At 42.2% G+C, this 17,954-nt stretch overlaps 1 protein-coding gene across 4 annotated transcripts in view; it reads right to left on the bottom strand.

Moving 5' to 3' along the window:
- The window catches only part of LOC140483036 (echinoderm microtubule-associated protein-like 6), a 544,931-nt gene that overhangs the window by 435,668 nt on the left and 91,309 nt on the right, over window positions 1-17,954 (bottom strand). For 3 of the 4 annotated variants that reach the window (XM_072580923.1, XM_072580924.1, XM_072580926.1), the window contains 2 exons: window positions 13,900-14,035; window positions 13,502-13,703 (listed from right to left, as the gene is read on the bottom strand). The exons of the other annotated variant lie outside the window; for it this stretch is intronic. In XM_072580923.1, coding sequence (XP_072437024.1) covers window positions 13,502-13,703; window positions 13,900-14,035 — 338 coding nt within the window. The remainder of the gene's footprint in view (window positions 1-13,501; window positions 13,704-13,899; window positions 14,036-17,954) is intronic. 4 annotated transcript variants of the gene reach the window in all.

Genomic DNA, 17,954 nt, shown 5'->3' with positions numbered 1-17,954 from the left:
AAAAACAGCTGAAATTTTCCAGTCGGTATCTGGACGTTCAAAGATGTCAGGAAATATGCCAGCTCCATGGAGATAGTGTAATGAAGGTGAAAGTGATACTGTACCTTTAAGAAAGTGGAAAAGCTAGCAAGGACTTAGAGAGGCACAGAGAGTCCGGAACAAGGTAACAATGTAAGGCTTGTTCAGAACAGCTAGCATTGGCTGGGTTGCTATGTGACAAAAACAAATTCAAATTCAGCCAATCAGTTTAAACTATGCCAAAATACCAAACTCCAATCAAGTTTGAATTTAGAATTTTGACACTATTAACACCAATGAAATGATCCGATGCTTTGGGTTTAAAACTGAAAAAAAATCGAACAGTTAGAGGAGAAGCCATCAGGCTGTACAGACTGCCCAAAACACAGCTCTTTTAAAGGTACCTTTACCTATCAATGACGTGTGAAACAGAAGTCACTAAGAATAAGAAAATCTACAGAAGAAGATACAAAGGGAAGATTTGACTGCTGCCTGGTTTTGAAATTAGATTTTTTTGGTAAATCTTAATCATGGTATTTATCGGATTAGTATTATTGAAGGGAATGTAAAATATAGGTATTGTAAATAGTTGTTAGTTATTATTCTCTGTTATACTTTAAGAAATAAAGTTGTTACTTCTTACTTTAAATATTTCTTAGCCTCTTGAATTTTCACAGATTACTGCATGGGGTAAATCTTTTGTGTTGCTGGTTTAAATTAAGCAGTGGGGTTTATCCTGTGTCGTAACAATAGCTTGTCAATGGCAATCTGGGGGACCCAGCGCTCCGAACCATCCTCAAGAACCTCTCCTCCTGTTTGGCTTTAGCGACAGGTACAGGAGGCTAGACGGATGGGGTTACCCTCCATAAAGGCTGCCTGGCTTAGAGACTTTTTAATTTAAAAATTGGAAAATTTGGAGATTGCGCCCCTCCATGTGAGGCATCCTGGCCTGAAAATTTTAATTTAGCATGTTGTATCTTTCACACACAGTGCAATCTGATCGACATTGTAGAGGCCAAATGCAGATTGAATGATTGCTCTATAGTAAACTTCTACTCAGTCCACAAGTGTGACTCAGAATTTCCAGTTTGCTCCCATTCTGACCCATGTCTTTGAACCCTTCAATGTTCTAGCACAAACTCAAGCACCAAACACTTGATAGCCTTTCACATTTATCACTGAATTCAACAATTTCAGATCTGTTGCCTCTTGTTTTTTGTTGCATCCGTCTTTCCTGAATTTAATTTTACTTTCTTTTCCTATTACATTTGCTGTCTAGAATCACATCTCCTCGTGAAATAACTTCATGAAGGCTGGTATCCCGTCACCAAGTCACCCTTTATTTACATAGCCGTGGTACATGACATTCATCCAGCTAGTTCAAGGCTGACTCCTACAGTGAGCAGAACCCCTGCCACTCCTGTTTATCATTTTTTCAGAGTGAACAGAATCTCTGACACTCCTATTTTTAAAACTTTTTTTGTGTGTGTGCAGGTGTGAGACACAGTGAAAGACATAAGGTGCACGAATCTTTATTCAAATTTCCACCACCAGGAAGAAAGGAAACACCCTAGTGGCCAGCGACAAGCAGTGCCCTTCACATCAAAGGGCAATGCTCCTTGGTCAAACAGTGAAGGGCAGGGTAGGGATTAAATCAAAATAGAGTTGGACACTCCTGTTTTTTTTCTTTTTTTCATTTTTTTTCTTTTTTTTCTCTTTATATTAACCCCCACACTACCGCCTAACTGCAGTAGTGCTTATTTTTGCCCCAGCACCCATGTTGTGTGTGTGCAGGTGTGAGACACAAGCTGTATGAATCTTTATACAATTTCCACCACCAGGAAGAAAGGAAACACCCGAGTGGCCAATGACAAGAAGTGCCCTTCTTATCAAAGGACAATACTGCTTGATCAAGCAGTGAAGGGCAGGGCAGGGATTAAATCAAAATAGAGTTGGACACTCCGTTTATATCTGTCAGTCAGGACTCCCTGATTGGACCAAGTTAATAGCCGCAATCAGGGGACTCATTCTATGTGGTCCACCTGGCTTACCTCGTTCCATTCATTACATCCTTACACGTCCTAGCATGTAGGCCCATTCCTTTCCCTGTAGTTTTCCCTGGGGTGTTTTTGCACCATGTCCGGTTCCTCCGACTGAACCTGACGGCATGTATCAGATTATATCCCACCTCTTATGCCTGGATCATCTCAGAAGAAATTCCTCCACATCCTCAGGTGGTAATGGCAACGGGGCCATGACTTCTGCTGTGTTCATCTTGTCCTCAAAGGTTTCTTCGACAATAGGCAAAGGGGAAAAACCCACAGGTTCTGACAGCCTTGCGGATGTTCTGAAGGATCAGATATATTTTGCGCCTGCCCATTTTAAAATGTTACGGCTTCTATTGGTCCACATGCTTGTTCAGGGCCACCTCTCCTACCTAAAATTTAATCATCATTGGACCTGACCACGCATCAACCATGCCTTTAACCAATACAGGAGCATTCCAGTGGTTTCAACACTACACTTGGTCCCCTGAAGCTGAGTTAAAAATCACACACTACCAGGCTGTAGCCCAACAGGTTTATCTGGAAGTACAAGCTTTCAGAGCACTGCTCCTTCATCAGGTAGCTAGTGGGGCAGGATCATAGGACGCAGAATTTATAGTAAAAGATCAATGTGTCATACACCTGATGCGATGTCTTGAACAAACCTAGATTGCTGTAAAGTCTTTAATCACAGGATGGAGGTGCAAGCTTCAATTAATTAATATGTAAATTCCAGAACTTCCTTCAAGTCAGTTCAGAGGCCACTTACGGTTTTCTGTAAAAAACAGGTGACATCTCAGCTCAGACTATGCATTAAAAAGTATGAGGTTAGAGACTGTCTGCTTCCCAACCTTGAATCAAACTGGTTCTATTTCCAAAGCAGGAATTTATAAAATGTCACATGGACTAACTGAATATGTGTGTGTGTGCCTGTATGTGTGTGTCTGTCTGTGTGTGTGTGCGCGTGCGCGGAGAGAGAGTCTGAGAATATGTGTGAGTGTGAGAGAGAGTGTGTGTGTGTGTGTGTGTGTGTGTGTGTGTGTGTGTGTGTGTGTGTGTGAGAGAGAGAGAGAGAGAGAGAGAGAGTGCACTCACACATACACACACTCTCTCTCACCCACATGCACATAAATCTATCGGGTTAATTTGCATATGCAGATTTGTATTTGCAAGTACGTTCTGTTTTGTTTAGAAAGTGCAGAGTCTGTAGGCTATCAGTCCATATGCAATTTTTAACTTTGTCTATGCCAGTCCAAAACTGGCACCTCCACCTCATCTCTCGTTTAAAGGTGGCTTGTGTCCAGTATTGGCATATACACAATCAGATGCCTTTTAATCTGGATGCCATTTCACTCCACCATCCACCCCCCAGATCTGTGATGATCAGGTTTCATCTGGTGCAGAATTATTTCCCCCTTCTCAGTTCTGCTGGAGCTCTCTGTAGTTCCACGAAGATGGTTCTATAATCAAACAGGTGCCAGACATTGTGGCATTGAGTGAAGCTATAGGCTATTTCTTTAAGCCAGCCTTCAAAGTTTGGGCTGCTGCCTCTGACAAACCATTGATTATGGATGGTATGGGGCTGTCCTTACATATCAAATGTCATTTGACTTCAGGAAAATACTCAAATTGCCTGCTGGTAAACGATGGCTCATTGTCTGCTACCAAAACCTCCAGGAGTCTGTGTATTGTAAAAGACGATTGCAGCTTCTCAAATGTTGTACCTGACAAATGAACTCTCAACACATCTAACCTCTTTGAATGGGCATCACATGACTAACAACATAGAGCCCATGAAAGGACTGGTGAAGTCAACAAGTAACCTAGTCCAGGGTTTACCCGGCCATTCCCATGAAGGTGGGAAGTTTTGGGTGGTATGTTTTGTCCTTGTTGACACTCTGGGCACAGCCCCACCAACGTGGCTATCCCAGCATCCAATCCTGGCCACCAGACATAACTTCTTGCCAACATAGAATCATTGAGTCAAAGATATGTACAGCACGGAAACAGACCCTTTGGTTCAACTCATCCATGCTGATCAGATATCCTAAATTAATCTCATTCCATTTTTCAGCATTTGGCCCATATCCCTCTAAACCCTTCCCATCCAAATGCCTTTTAAATGCTATAATTGTACCAGCATCCACCATTTGTTCTGACAGTTCATTCCAAACACGCATCATCCTCTGTGTGGAATAGTTGCCCTTTAAGTCCCTTTTAATCTTTCTCCTCTCACCCTAAACCTATGCCTTCTAGTTCTGGACCCCAATCCACCTTGGGAAAAAGACCTTAAATATTCATCCTATCCATGCTCCTCATGATTTTATAAACTTCTATAAAGGTCACCCCCAGCTTCTGATGCTCCAGGGCAAATAGACCTAGCCTATTCACTCTCTCTATATTTAATCCATCCAACCCTGGCAACATCCTTGTAAACCTTTTCGGAACTTTTTCAAATTTCACAACATCTTTCCAATAGCAGAGAGTTCAGAACTGAATGCAGTATTCCAAAAGTGGCCTAACTAAAATCTTGTACAGTCGCAACATGACATCCCAAATGCTATAGGAGAAAATGAGTCGAGAGTGTGGTGCTGGAAAAGCTCAGCAGGTCAGGTAGCATCCGAGGAGTAGGAGAATCAACGTTTCAGGCATAAGCCTTTCATCAGGAACTGCTATACTCAATGCACTGACCAATAAAGGCAAGCATACCAAATGCCTTCTTCACTACCCTATATATGTGACTCCATTTTCAAGGAACTATGAATCTGCACTCCAAGGTCTCTTTATTTGGCAACACTCCTCAGGACCTTACCATTAAGTGTATATTTTGCCTTTCCAAAATGTAACACCCATGTTTATCTAGATTAAACTCCATTGCCTCCCCTTTGCCCATCAGTCCATCTGATCAAGGTCCCGTTTGTACTCTGAGGTAACCTTCTTCGCTGTCCACTACACCATCAATTTTGGTGTCACCTGCCAACTTACTAACTATATGTATGTTCATATCCAAATCATTTATATAAATGACATAAAGCAGTGAACCCAGTACCAATCTTGTGGCACACCACTGATCACAGGCCTCCAGTCCAAAAAGCAACTCTCCACCACCACTCTATCTTCTACCTCCGAGCCAATTTTGTATCCAAGTGACTAGTTCCCCTTGTATTCCATGTGATCCAACCTTGTTAACCAGTCTACAAAGTGGAAGCTTGTTGAACGTCTTGCTGAAGTCCAAATAGATAATATTTACTGTTCTTCCCTAAAAGCCATCAGCAAACCAGATGGGTTTTACCTTCAACCGACAATGGTTTCATGTATTTTATTAAAGTTTTACTGCTATGGCAGGATTCGAACCTGGATTCCCAGAATATTTCCTGAGTCTCTGAATTAACAGTAAAGCAATAATACCACTAAGCCATTGCCTACCTGCTGAAGGTTATTTAATCTTGGATATCTTGCCAAAGTCAAAGCTGACCTGTTGTTCATGCCAGAATGGGGAATACTACACCTCAGCACCTGCAAACAATTAGTAATGGTTGTCCCACGAGTCATCAATCTGGTTGAGAGAAAAGGACTCCCATTTCTCTGGAATGTATTTCTGCAATAGGGAGGCAACCTCACCACCTCCAACGTTGAGGAGGTAGTAGGTAGTTACCTCCTTGCAGCAGAAATAATGTGAAGAAATATTTCTCATGTCAGCCCAAAAGATTGAGCATTTCACTACATCCATTTTATACTGTGGAAGTGTCTCTGATACTCTCACAATACATAGGGCTAGTTATCCTTCTGTGAGACAGGGGTGGGTATAGACAGATAACTCATCAGTGTGGAGAAGAAAGGTCTTTAACAGAATATCTCACTCCTATATCATAGACATAACCTTCAAAATAGGAAGAGAATCCTTAAATGGATATAATGACTCAACATATATATCAGTAATACTGTTTCACTCAATGGTTAGGAATCAGAATGCTTACTAGAGTCAGGCAAGGCAGTCTTTTGTTTATATACTTACTACAGCTTTAGCAGAGTCCACCAGAAAACATTTGGGCATACGATGATAGGGAAAATTCCAGACAGCAAAGACAACTGAGCAATATCAGCATCTTCTGTTCAGACCTGCTGTTGCTGAACAGATTGATGTACGTCAATGAAGTGTTCAGCTAGTCTTGAGTGTAAACGTAATTCTTAACAACAGCAATGTTCTTTGGGAACTGTGCTGACAATTATTTGCTTGTTACACCATTAGGTCAGACTACTAACGTTACTGGTTGTATCACTCAGAGAGGTCAAGCCGTGTGCACAAACATCTGGAAGGAGTACATGGCTATCATGAAAGAGAAACTGGACATATGGGAGTGATGGTCCCTTTCCATTGTAGGAACAACATCATCAGGTGCAAGCTTTTCTCTATATGGCACACATTTCATCCATATCATTTCTACATCACAGTAGTTACTAGAGTGATCTGATCCAGAGCTCAAAAACAGATAATATATTAAATTCTAGGTAAGGACAAAAACATGTATCCAGTGTTGTTTAAAGATATAGGAGCAGAAGTACAGCATTCGATCATTCAGTCTACTCACCACTGAAAGAGATCATGGTTGATCTGATAATCCTCAACTCTGTTTTCCTGCCTAAATCCACTACACCTGAATTTGCTTACAGATTAAAAATCTGTCTATCTCAGTCTTGAATATACTTAATGACACAGCTTCAACTCTGCTCTGTGGTGAAAAAATTTCTGTTCTCCGATAGAAGAAATTTCTCTACATCTCAACCTTAAATGGGCAACCCCTTATTTGAGATTTCTGCGCCAACCTCATCAAGTCCCTCAAGAATATATATGGTTCAGCATAGTCTGCCTCTCATTCTTCCAGACTCAATATACTCAATCTTTTCAAACAAGAAAATCTCTCATATCCAAGATCAGTACAGTGAATCTTCTCTGGAATGCCAGTACATCTTTCCTTAGATAAAGAGACCAAAACTGTTCATGGTATTCTAAATGTGGTCTAACTAGTGCCTTGTATAATTTTAGCACTGTATTCCCTTTGAAATAAAGGCCAATAATTCACTGACCTTCCCATTTAACTGCTGAATTTGTATGGTAGCTCTTTATGAGTTATACACAAGGATCCCTAAATCCCTGTGTACTGCAACTTTCTGTAGTTTTTTTTAGATTACTTACAGTGTGGAAACAGGCCTTCAGCCCAGCCCAACAAGTCCACACCAACCCTCCAAAGAGCAACCCACCCAGACCCATTCCCCTACATTTACCCCTTCACCTAACACTACAGGCAATTTAGCATGGCCAATTCACCTAATCAGCACATTTTGGACTGAGAGAAAACCCATGCAGACACGGGGAGAATGTGCAAACTCCACACAGACAGTCGCCTGAGGCGGGAATTGAACCTGGGTCTCTGGCGCTGTGAGGCAATAGTGCTAACTACTGTGCCACCCATTTAAGAAATATTCTTCCTGCCACAGTACACAAGCTCACATTTTCCCACGTTACATTCTATCTGCAAGTTCTTGTCCACCTACTTAACTATTTGTATCTCTCTACAAAATTGCTTTGTCATCTTCACCACTTGCCATCTATTTTGTATCATCCTTAAAAATGGCTACACTTCCCTCATCCAAGCCATTAATATCCATTGTTAATAATTAAGTCCAGAACCTTGAAGCACTCTACTAGTTAGGAGTTGCCAGCCTGAAAACGACTCACTTATCCCAACTCTATCTTCTATTCGTTAACCAAACATCTATCCATGCTAATATACTATAACGGGTTATCTTATTAAATAGCCCTTTGTACAGTTTCTTAACAAAATCCATTTCAAAATCCTACATGTTACAAGTTTTCTTTCATTTTCCCTGCTTGTTATCTTCTGATACAATTTTCATAAGACTGTCAGACATGATTTCCCATTCATAAAGCCATCCTGAGTCTGTTTCATTATATTATGTATTTCTAAATGCTCTGCCATTATATTATTCATAAAAGAGAATAACAGATATTTGTTAAGTGGCCTATAGCTACCTGTTTTGTCTCCATCCCTTCTAAACTAAAGGTGTAAATTGGTAGTTTTCAAATCCTCTGGGACTTCTCCAAAATCTAAGGATTCTTGGATGATTGTCACCAATGCATTCACTATCTGTGCAGCTACTTCCTTTAACATCCTAGGACCTAAGCCATTAGGTCCAGGGGACTTATCAGCTTTTTACCCCATTATTTTCCAATGTACATTTTACTTAACAACTGTATTTATTTATACCCACCTATCTGCCCCTTGATTCTTTAGAAGATGCAGTTTGGAATGCTATTTGTGCCTTAAATTCACCTGGTTCCTCATTACTAGGATTTGAGTACAGGACTAGATTTGAGGACAGGAGTAAGGATATCTTGCTGCAGTTATACAATGCCTTGGTGAGGCCACACCTTGAGTATAGCGTGCAATTTTGGTTTCCTAATCTGAGGAAGGACATTCCTGCTATTGAGGGAGTCCAGCAAAAATTCGCCAGACTGATTCCTAGGATGGCAGGACTGACATATGAAGATAGACTAAAGTGGCTGGGTTTGTACTCACTGGAATTCAGAAGAATGGGGGGAGGGGGGATCTCATACAATCATGTAAAATCCTGATGGTACTGGACAGGCTAGATGTGGAAAGAATGCACCTGATGTTGGAGAAGTCCAGCACTAAGGGTCACAGTCTTAGCCATTCAGGTCTGAGATGGGGAAGAATTTTTTCACTCAGAGTTGTGAATCTATGGGATTGTCTAGCCCCTGGTGCTCACCTTCCACCCTACAAACCTTCGCATCAACCAAATCATCCACTGACATTTCCGCCACCTCCAAAAAGACCCCACCACCAGGGACATATTTCCCTCCCCACCCCTTTCCGCCTTCCGCAAAGACCGTTCCCTCCGCGACTACCTGGTCAGGTCCACACCCCCCTATGACCCACCCTCCCATTCTGGCACTTTCCCCTGCCACCGCAGGAACTGTAAAACCTGTGCCCACACCTCCTCCCTCACCTCTATCCAAGGCCCTAAAGGAGCCTTCCACATCCATCAAAGTTTCACCTGCACATCCACCAATATCATTTATTGTATCCGTTGCTCCCGATGTGGTCTCCTCTACATTGGGGAGACTGGGCGCCTCCTAGCAGAGCACTTTAGGGAACATCTCCGAGACACCCGCACCAATCAACCAAACCGCCCCGTGGCCCAACATTTCAACTCCCCCTCCCACTCTGCTGAGGACATGGAGGTCCTGGACCTCCTTCACCGCCGCTCCCTCACCACCAGACGCCTGGAGGAAGAAAGCCTCATCTTCCACCTCGGTACACTTCAACCCCAGGGCATCAATGTGGACTTCAACAGCTTCCTCATTTCCCCTTCCCCCACCTCATCCTAGTTTCAAACTTCCAGCTCAGTAACTGTCTCCTTGACTTGTCCGGACTTGTCCGACCTGCCTATCTTCTTTTCCACCTATCCACTCCACCCTCTCCTCCTTGACCTATCACCTTCATCTCCTCCCACACTCACCCATTGTACTCTATGCTACTCTCTCCCCACCCCCACCCTCCTCTAGCTTATCTCTCCACGCTTCAGGCTCACTGCCTTTATTCCTGATGAAGGGCTTTTGCCCGAAACGTCGATTTCGCTGCTCGTCGGATGCTGCCTGAACTGCTGTGCTCTTCCAGCACTACTAATCCAGTATTTGGTTTTCAGCATCTGCAGTCATTGTTTTTACCACTGAAAGCTGTTGGGGCCAGTTCATCAGATATATTCAAGAGGGAGCTGAACATGGCCCTGGTGGCTAAAGGGATCAAGGTTATGGATAGAAAGCAGGAGTGAGATACTGAAGTTGCATTATCAGTCATGGCCATATTGAATGATGGCACAGGGTCGAAGGGCCAAATGGCCTACTCCTGCACTCGTTTTCCATGTTTCTATTATTTCCTCAGCTTCATTCTCTATGGAGGCTATGAACACTTTGGGCTCACTTTTCCTCTGTTTTTTATTCACATGTGGGACATGAGTATCCCTGGCTAGCCAGGATTTATTGCCTATCCCTAGTTGCTCAAGAAGGTGATAGTGAACAATCCTCTTGAACTGCTGCAGTCTTCCTACTGTGGTTTGCTTTTATAACATTCTATGACCATTTATGTTTACTCGTGGGGGTATTGGATATATAGGAGAAGGCCTTAGTGGAATCTGCATTTTTTTTACACTATTCATGGGATGTCTGTATCTCCAGCCCTTGTGAATAATGAGGACTTAGTGTACTGCCATAGAAATTCTTCCTTTTTTCATTCATTTGTTACAAGTTTGAAGTTTTATAAGATTAGTATGCTTTGGGACTATATCTTTTGATTTATAAGAATGTTGTAATTTAGAACAGCACATTTAAATTTAGCATAAAAGGAAGAAGCGATATGACAAATGCTGGAGCCTGCATGACAATCAGTCCAGCTACAGGTCGTTCTGCCATAATGCGTGTTTCAGTAACACAAAATTGCTATAACACGCCTGACAAATCGGGGACAATTTCCAAAGCACGAAGGTTTAAAGCATGTATTGTTATAACGCGATTCCGGCCTCAATAGTTTAAACAGTACTACTATAACATGATTTTCTTTTAACACAGATTGTACAAGAACAGAAGTAGGGCATAATAGCAGAAATGACTGTAGATTAATTGTAAGAGATCAAAAGAAGACAGATTTTTTTTTGAGGAAACTACAAGATATTTACACTTAGAGGTCCCCTTAAATACCAGAAATGTAGTGTTATAGATATATCATATTTAATATTTTTTGAGAAATCATTTTTTAAAGATTTGTATAAAAAAAGATGGAGTTCTATGGAGAACTGTTCTTTCAAAAAAAAAGGGATCCTCGAAAGGTCATTTTGGAGTTTGGAATTTCATGTAACAAGGCATTTTTTTGTAGTCACATGAATTCAGTTAATCACTTGAACTCACTTCTTTGAAATTACCTGTCTATTTTTTATTGCTATGGTTAGACATTGTTTGAGGAAAAGCTCCCTGAAAGAAATGCTGCCCAGCTCATCTCCATGCCTTTCCGAAACATTGTTTTGTGAGCCCAGTGTGAAACCTGATTGTTGAGGTTCCTGTGGTGTGGTGGTAGTGTCCTGATGCTGAGCCAGGAGGCCTGGGTTCAAGTCCTACCTGCTCCAGAGGTGTTAATAACAGTTTGATTAGGAAAATATCCAAAACCTGATTATCATCCTTCAGGGTGCTGGGAAGACTTCACAACACATTTTTTCTCAGTAAACTACATCTGCCAAGACCCCAGAGACAACTGCATGTGCCCCAGAATGCCAGACTGATGGCCATCTGAAGATTCTATAATTTTTGCTACCTTCCTTCAAGAAATAAAATTTTGTTTTCCCCAAAAGTGAATCTCTGCAGAGGGAAATCAATTTTCTTGTCCTTTACTTGATGTGTATGTTTTGGGTTATTTAGAGGAATAATACTTACATTTTCATATTACAAATTATGTTTCTTAACCAGTTTTGCATTTATGTTTAATAATCTTTAGTTATAATAAATAATACATTTTTATTTATTAAAAAAAACCTGATCAATGGATATTTTATTCTGATTTTAATATAGAGTATAATGTGGCCATATTGGGAACTAGGTAAAACTATGTTGTGATCCATGGAATAGTAGGACTAGAGGGTGACAGTGCACGCTTCCCATCTTCATCATATCAATAGTATCAATATTAAGTTGTAAATAGCTATCATTGAAAAAAAACTACCTCTTTACTTCTAATATGAGAAGCAATTGTGATCATCGATAACTGAGAAGCATTTCTACTTAGACACAAAAGTCAAGCATTTTCCATTGCTGGGAAGTGGCTTAAGAAGAATTTTTGAGATCAAGTTACAGGCTTCCCTACAAACCCAGGTAGACAGGGACTGCAATTTTGTTTTTGCTTATAGTCAACTCTGAGATAGAAAACAAGAAGCAGTTAAAAGTAACAAGGCTGATACCCTAAGCAGACAAAATGCTGACACTATTGTTCAACATGCGAATTGTAGATGAGAGCTTGCACTCAATTTACAGAGCAAATTCATTAGATTTAAAAGAGGCTCAAAGTTTTGATTAGTTTAGAGATAGAAGAAGACAGCTGAAGTTTAACCTTTAGAGTGAGAAACAGTTCTAGTATTAGAGATCACCAAAGAAATAGCCCACTTTAAGCTTGGAGCACAATGATTTTTTTGCTTTAAGACTTAGATTTTCAAGGATAGTGTTGAGCTACAAGGGATTATTTATTTCTATAGTTGTAATGTAAATGGTACTTAACAAGAAAATAATAGCTAATCAATAGCATATTTAGTCATTTGGAAGTCAGTTATCTGGACATCTGGTTTGCGATGTAATGATGCCCAACAGCATGGGTTCAATTCCTGAGATTACCAGGACTCTCCTTCTCAATCACCCCCTTGTGTGAGGCATGGTAACCCACAGGTTAAAGAACCAGTTAACTCTCTCTAATGACAGTGCAGCCCAATTGTCCTATAGAACTATGGAAACTTTATTTTATTTGATACAGTAAAGGCTTTTCTAATAATAAAAAAAGGATTCTTAATGTGTCACCCAATGGCAAATCATTGATAGGTTGACTTTTCTCAAGTAATCAGTCTTTTTGAGGTTGTACCACATTGTACAACATGAACAGATGACTTCTGCTCAAAGGGTGCCTGAACAATGCCCAACCTGGGATTGGTTTAGACAATCTTTCAGATGTCCCTAGTGGCTACCCAAAACACATCTTAGGTCCCTTACACATCTGAGCATTCCATTTCATATCCCCTGCTTTGCTGTTTCATAATACCTCCTCATGAATGCCTTGACAGCTCTCTTGATAAAATTATTATCTCTTGAATCAATATTAATTCTAGCCCAATTCTAGCCTAGCCTTAGGTCTCCAAATTCAGGCATGCAATGAGACTGCAGTAATTTCATGTCCAAAATTGAGAATGGAGAACCCCAAGACCAATGCACCCAGAGCTTGTTTACTTTTAATAACTATGCCCTTGTATTTAAGAGTATAATATAAATTGGGCTACCAAAACCCAAACATTGAGATTAATATTTTAGACATTTTTGAGAAAATTTGCACCAAACAGTGAGTATACATAAAAAAATAAAGTTTTGTAACCCAAGAAATATTGCATGCCTAATATTCATATCATTATTTTTCTTTATGAATTTGTTTAAGTAGTACAATGATGACATTTTGGCTTTATTTAAAAAACCACTGGAAAATAGTTATGTTGAAAATAGTACTCTCTCTTCTAATAATAACACAAAAATAAATTAAACTGTAACAACATGAAAGACAAAACAAGCCCTGAAAATCAAAGCATGAAAGAACACTAACCGTACAGATCGATCATCACTGCCTGTGACAACCAACGGTTTCTTAGGATGGGCTGCCAAGCCCCAGAGCTCTCCTTCACAGTGGCCCTGCATGATAAGGAGAGGTTTATCTCGTTCTCGAACCATCACTTCAAATATTTCACTGTCCTGGGTTCCTGCTAGAATACGGTCGCCTTTCCAACAAACACTCCTGATAGACAAACCTTTTGAAAAATATTAAAGCAAAGTAATCGATACAGGAACCTCTGGCACCACTATTACGTAAGTTAATATAAAGAAAAACTGTTAGAGATTCAAAACAGTAACTTCTTGTGATGTTCTGGAGTGCTCAAAATTTATTTAAGTAATATTTTAAAGCAAAAAGTCAACAATATGTAGCCCAAAAGCAGATTACAATACCTTTGTATCCCTGATCAGTCTCACGAAGATCAATTTTTGTGATTGGTTTGAAATCAGTGTCCCACAGTCGGATGCAACCATCTCTCCCTCCAGTAGCAAAACCTTCTTCACAGGAGTACATACTGAAAATGCCTGCCTACCAAGGTAAAATAAATTATACTGAATAGATATTTTGCATTCTGAGTATTTTAAACTGGAATTTCACTTTACTACATTTAACACAAAGGTAAAGTCCTCCAGTGCTCTCAGAGCACACAGACTGGAGCTAGGTAGGACTACAACAAAAGCACCAAATCTGCTCTAAACTCCAATCTTGGACCAGTGAACTTAGCCTACAGACTTTAAACATTACACATAATGCTTCATAAAAACACACTTAGAGGTGAACCAGTTAAAATCATTTTGAATAACTTATAGTTGTAAGTCAGATCTTTCAAATTGTAAATTGCATTTACAGTAAACTGCAACTATGTTAGATGATCTTACACTGGAGTAGAAACAAGAATATGAAAAATAATTACAAATGGTGACCAGTCTGATATAAAGTGGTATAGCAAAAATACAATAATTAAAATGCACTATTACCAACAAAGAACATAAAGAAATTTAGGATGGACAGCTTTAACAACAAATTAAAGAAAGCTCAGGAGAATCATTTTACACCTGGAGAAAAATCCAGAAGGGAAAAAAAACAGTTCATATGAAAAAAAACTGCATTTTAAGTGGCTCATAAAGGGCAACAATTAAAAAAACATCAGGTCCAAGGAAACAATCAGGTCACATGCCAAAATTCTGCAAAGGAAAAGTGAAATTACCAGCAGTTGATTGAAATGAGCAAAGAAAATTTAGCATACATTGATAGAACTGTCCTAGCTCATGGACACAGGACTGAAGGCATAGTGGAAACTTTAATATGAAAGCCTCGAGTCAGTGGTCCAATATATTCCCACCTCCAACAATCTTATGGAAGTGATCAAATGCAGTGTTTATCTGCCCAACAGTGGAAGGGTGTCAATTTGAATTAATTAGGGCGAGTTGAGAGTGTGTTACTGCAAAAGCACTGCAAGTCAAGCAGCATCCGAAGAGCAGAGAATTGACGCTTGAGGCACAAGCCCTTCAACAGGAATGAAGCTTGTGAGCCAAGGGGGTAGAGAGATACATTGGAGGGGAATAGGGCTGGGGAGGGAGGGGGGGGTGATAGCTGAGAATATGATAGGTAGATGAAGATGCGGGTAATGGTAATCGGTCAGAGAGGAGGGTGGGAAGGAAGATGGACTGGTAGGACAGGTCATGAGGGCGGTGGCGTGTTGGAGGGTTGGATCTGGGATAAGGTGGGAGGAGGGGAAATGAAGAAACTAGTGAAATCCATATTGATCATGTGTGTTTGGAGGGTCCCAAGGCTGAAGATGGGGCTTTCTTCCTCCAGGCATTGGGTGATTAGAGTTTGGTGATGGAGGAGGCCCAGCACCTGCATGTCCTTGGTGGAGTTGGAGGGGGAGTTAAAGTGTTTAGCCACAGGACGGTGGGGTTGCTTCATGCATGTGCCCCAGAGATGTTCTCCAAAGCATTCTGCAAGTAGGCGTCCTGTCTCCCCAATGTAGAGGAGACCATATCGGGAGCAACGGATACAGTAAATGACATGTGTGGAAGTGCAGTTAAATCTCTGATGGATGTGGAAGACTCCTTTGGGGCCTTGGACGGAAGTGAGGTGGGAGGCATGGGCACAGGTTTTGCCATTTTTGTGGTGGCAGGGGAAGGTGCCAGGAGGGGAGGATGGGTTGGTAGGGGGCATGGACCTGACAAGACAGTCGCTAAGGGAATGGTCTTTACGGAATGCAGATAGGGGTGGGGAGGGAAATATATCTCTGGTGGTGGGGTCTGTTTGTAGGTGGCGGAAATGGCAGAGGATGATGCGATGTACCTGAGGTTGGTGGAGTGGAAGGTGAGGACCAGGGGAGTTCTGTCCTTGTTGCAGTTGGAGGAGTGGAGTTTGAGGGTGGACATGTGGGAAGTGGATGAGATGCGTTGGAGGGCATCATTGACAATGTGGGAGGGGAAATTGCAGTATTTGAAGAAAAACCCTTATTTCCAATTTCTCCGCCTCTGCCTCATCTGCTCCCAGGAGGACCATTTCCACCACAGAACACACCAGATGGCCCTTCTCACCTTCGCAACACGTAGCCCTCCACTCCCTCCGCCCCAACCCCAACCTCACCATGAAACCAGAAGACAAAGGGGAGGGTGCAGTGGTAGTTTGGCTCACTGATCTCTACACCGCTGAAGCCAAGTTCCAACTTGCTGACACCTCCTCCTACTGCCCAGTTGATGATGACCTCACCTCCCATTACCAAACCATCATCTCCTCAACCATACACAACCTAATCACCTCAGCCGATCTCCCACCCACAGCTTCTAACCTCATTGTCCAGAACCCACACCATCTGGCTCCACCTCTCATCTAAGATTCACAAACCTGATTACCCTGGCCGACCTATCATCCCGGGGGGCTCCTGCCCCACTAAACACATCTCCACATACCTTGATATTGTCCTATCTGGCTGGCCCAGGAACTCCCCACCTATGGTCAGGACACCACCCATGCCTTCCACTCCTCCATGGCGTTCATTTCCCTGGCCCCCAATGCCTCATCTTCACCATGGACATCCAGTCCCTATACACCTCTATCTGCCATGATGAAGGCCTCTAAGGCCTCCGTTTCATCCTCTCCCGGCATCCCTACCAGTACCCTTTCACTGACAACCTCATTTGTTTGGCTGAACTGGTCCTCACGCTCAATAATTTCTCCTTTGAATCCTCCCACTTCCTCCAGACCAAAGGGTAGCCATGGGCACCCGCATGGGCCTCAGCTATGCCTGTCTCTTCATCAGGTACATGGGACAGTCTACACCAGCACAATTCCCCAACTTTTCCTCCGCTGCATTGATGACTGTCCCAGCGCCATCTCGTGCTTCCATTCCGATTTCCTCCCACAGTCCAAAGATGTGTAGATCAGGTGAATTGACCGTGCTAAATTGCCCATAGTGTTTGGTGAATCAGTCAGAGGGAAATGGGTCTGAGTGGGTTACTCTTCAGAGGGTCAGTGTGGACTTGTTGGGGCAAATGGTCTGTAGGGAATTCAATCTAATCTAATCAATGAGGTTGAACAATTCATTAATTTCACCACCACATTCAACCCAAACCTTAAGTTCACCTGGACCATCTTGGACACCTCCCTTCTCTTCCTGGATCTCTCCATCAACAGTGACCGACTGAATATGGACATCTTCTACAAACTGACACCCACAGCTACCTGGACTCCACCACCTCCCACCCTGCCCCCTGCTATCCCTTATTTGCAATTCCTCCGACTCTGCCTCTTCTACTCCCAGGAGGGCAATTCCACTACAGAACACACCAGATGGCCACCTTCTTCAAAGACTGCAATTTCCCCTCCTACATGATCGATGATGCCCTGCAGTGCACCTCATCCAATTCCCTGACCACCATCTCGAACCCCATTCTTCCAACTGCAACAAGGATAGAACCCCCCTGGTCCTCACCTTCTACCCCATCACGTCATCCTCCGCCATTTCCGCCATCTACAAACGGACCCCTCCACCAGAGATATATTTCCCTCCCCACTCCTATATGCATTCCATAAAGACCATTTATTCCATGACTCTCTCTGCCCATGCCTCCCACCTTACTTCTGTCCAAGGACCCAAAGGACCCACAAACATTAGAGATTTCCCTGCGCTTCCACACGTCATTTACTATATCCATTGTCCTGATGCGGTCTCCTCTACATTTGGGAGACAGGACACCTACTTGCAGAACGCTTCAGAGAACATCTCCGGGACACATGCACGAAGCAACCCTACCGTCTCGTAGCCAAACTCTCTGCCAAGGACAGGCAGGTGCTGGGCCTCCTCCATCACCAAACCCTGGAGGGAGGCCTGGAGGGAGAAAGCCCCATCTTCTGCCTTGGGACCCTCCAACCACACGCGATCAATATGGATTTCACCAGTGTTTTCATTTCCCCTCCTCACCCCACC

Source organism: Chiloscyllium punctatum, chromosome 11, assembly GCF_047496795.1.
Source record: "Chiloscyllium punctatum isolate Juve2018m chromosome 11, sChiPun1.3, whole genome shotgun sequence".
Taxonomy (NCBI): domain Eukaryota; kingdom Metazoa; phylum Chordata; class Chondrichthyes; order Orectolobiformes; family Hemiscylliidae; genus Chiloscyllium; species Chiloscyllium punctatum.
Note: the sequence above shows the minus strand (reverse complement) of the source record. Positions and strands in the feature narration are given on the sequence as shown.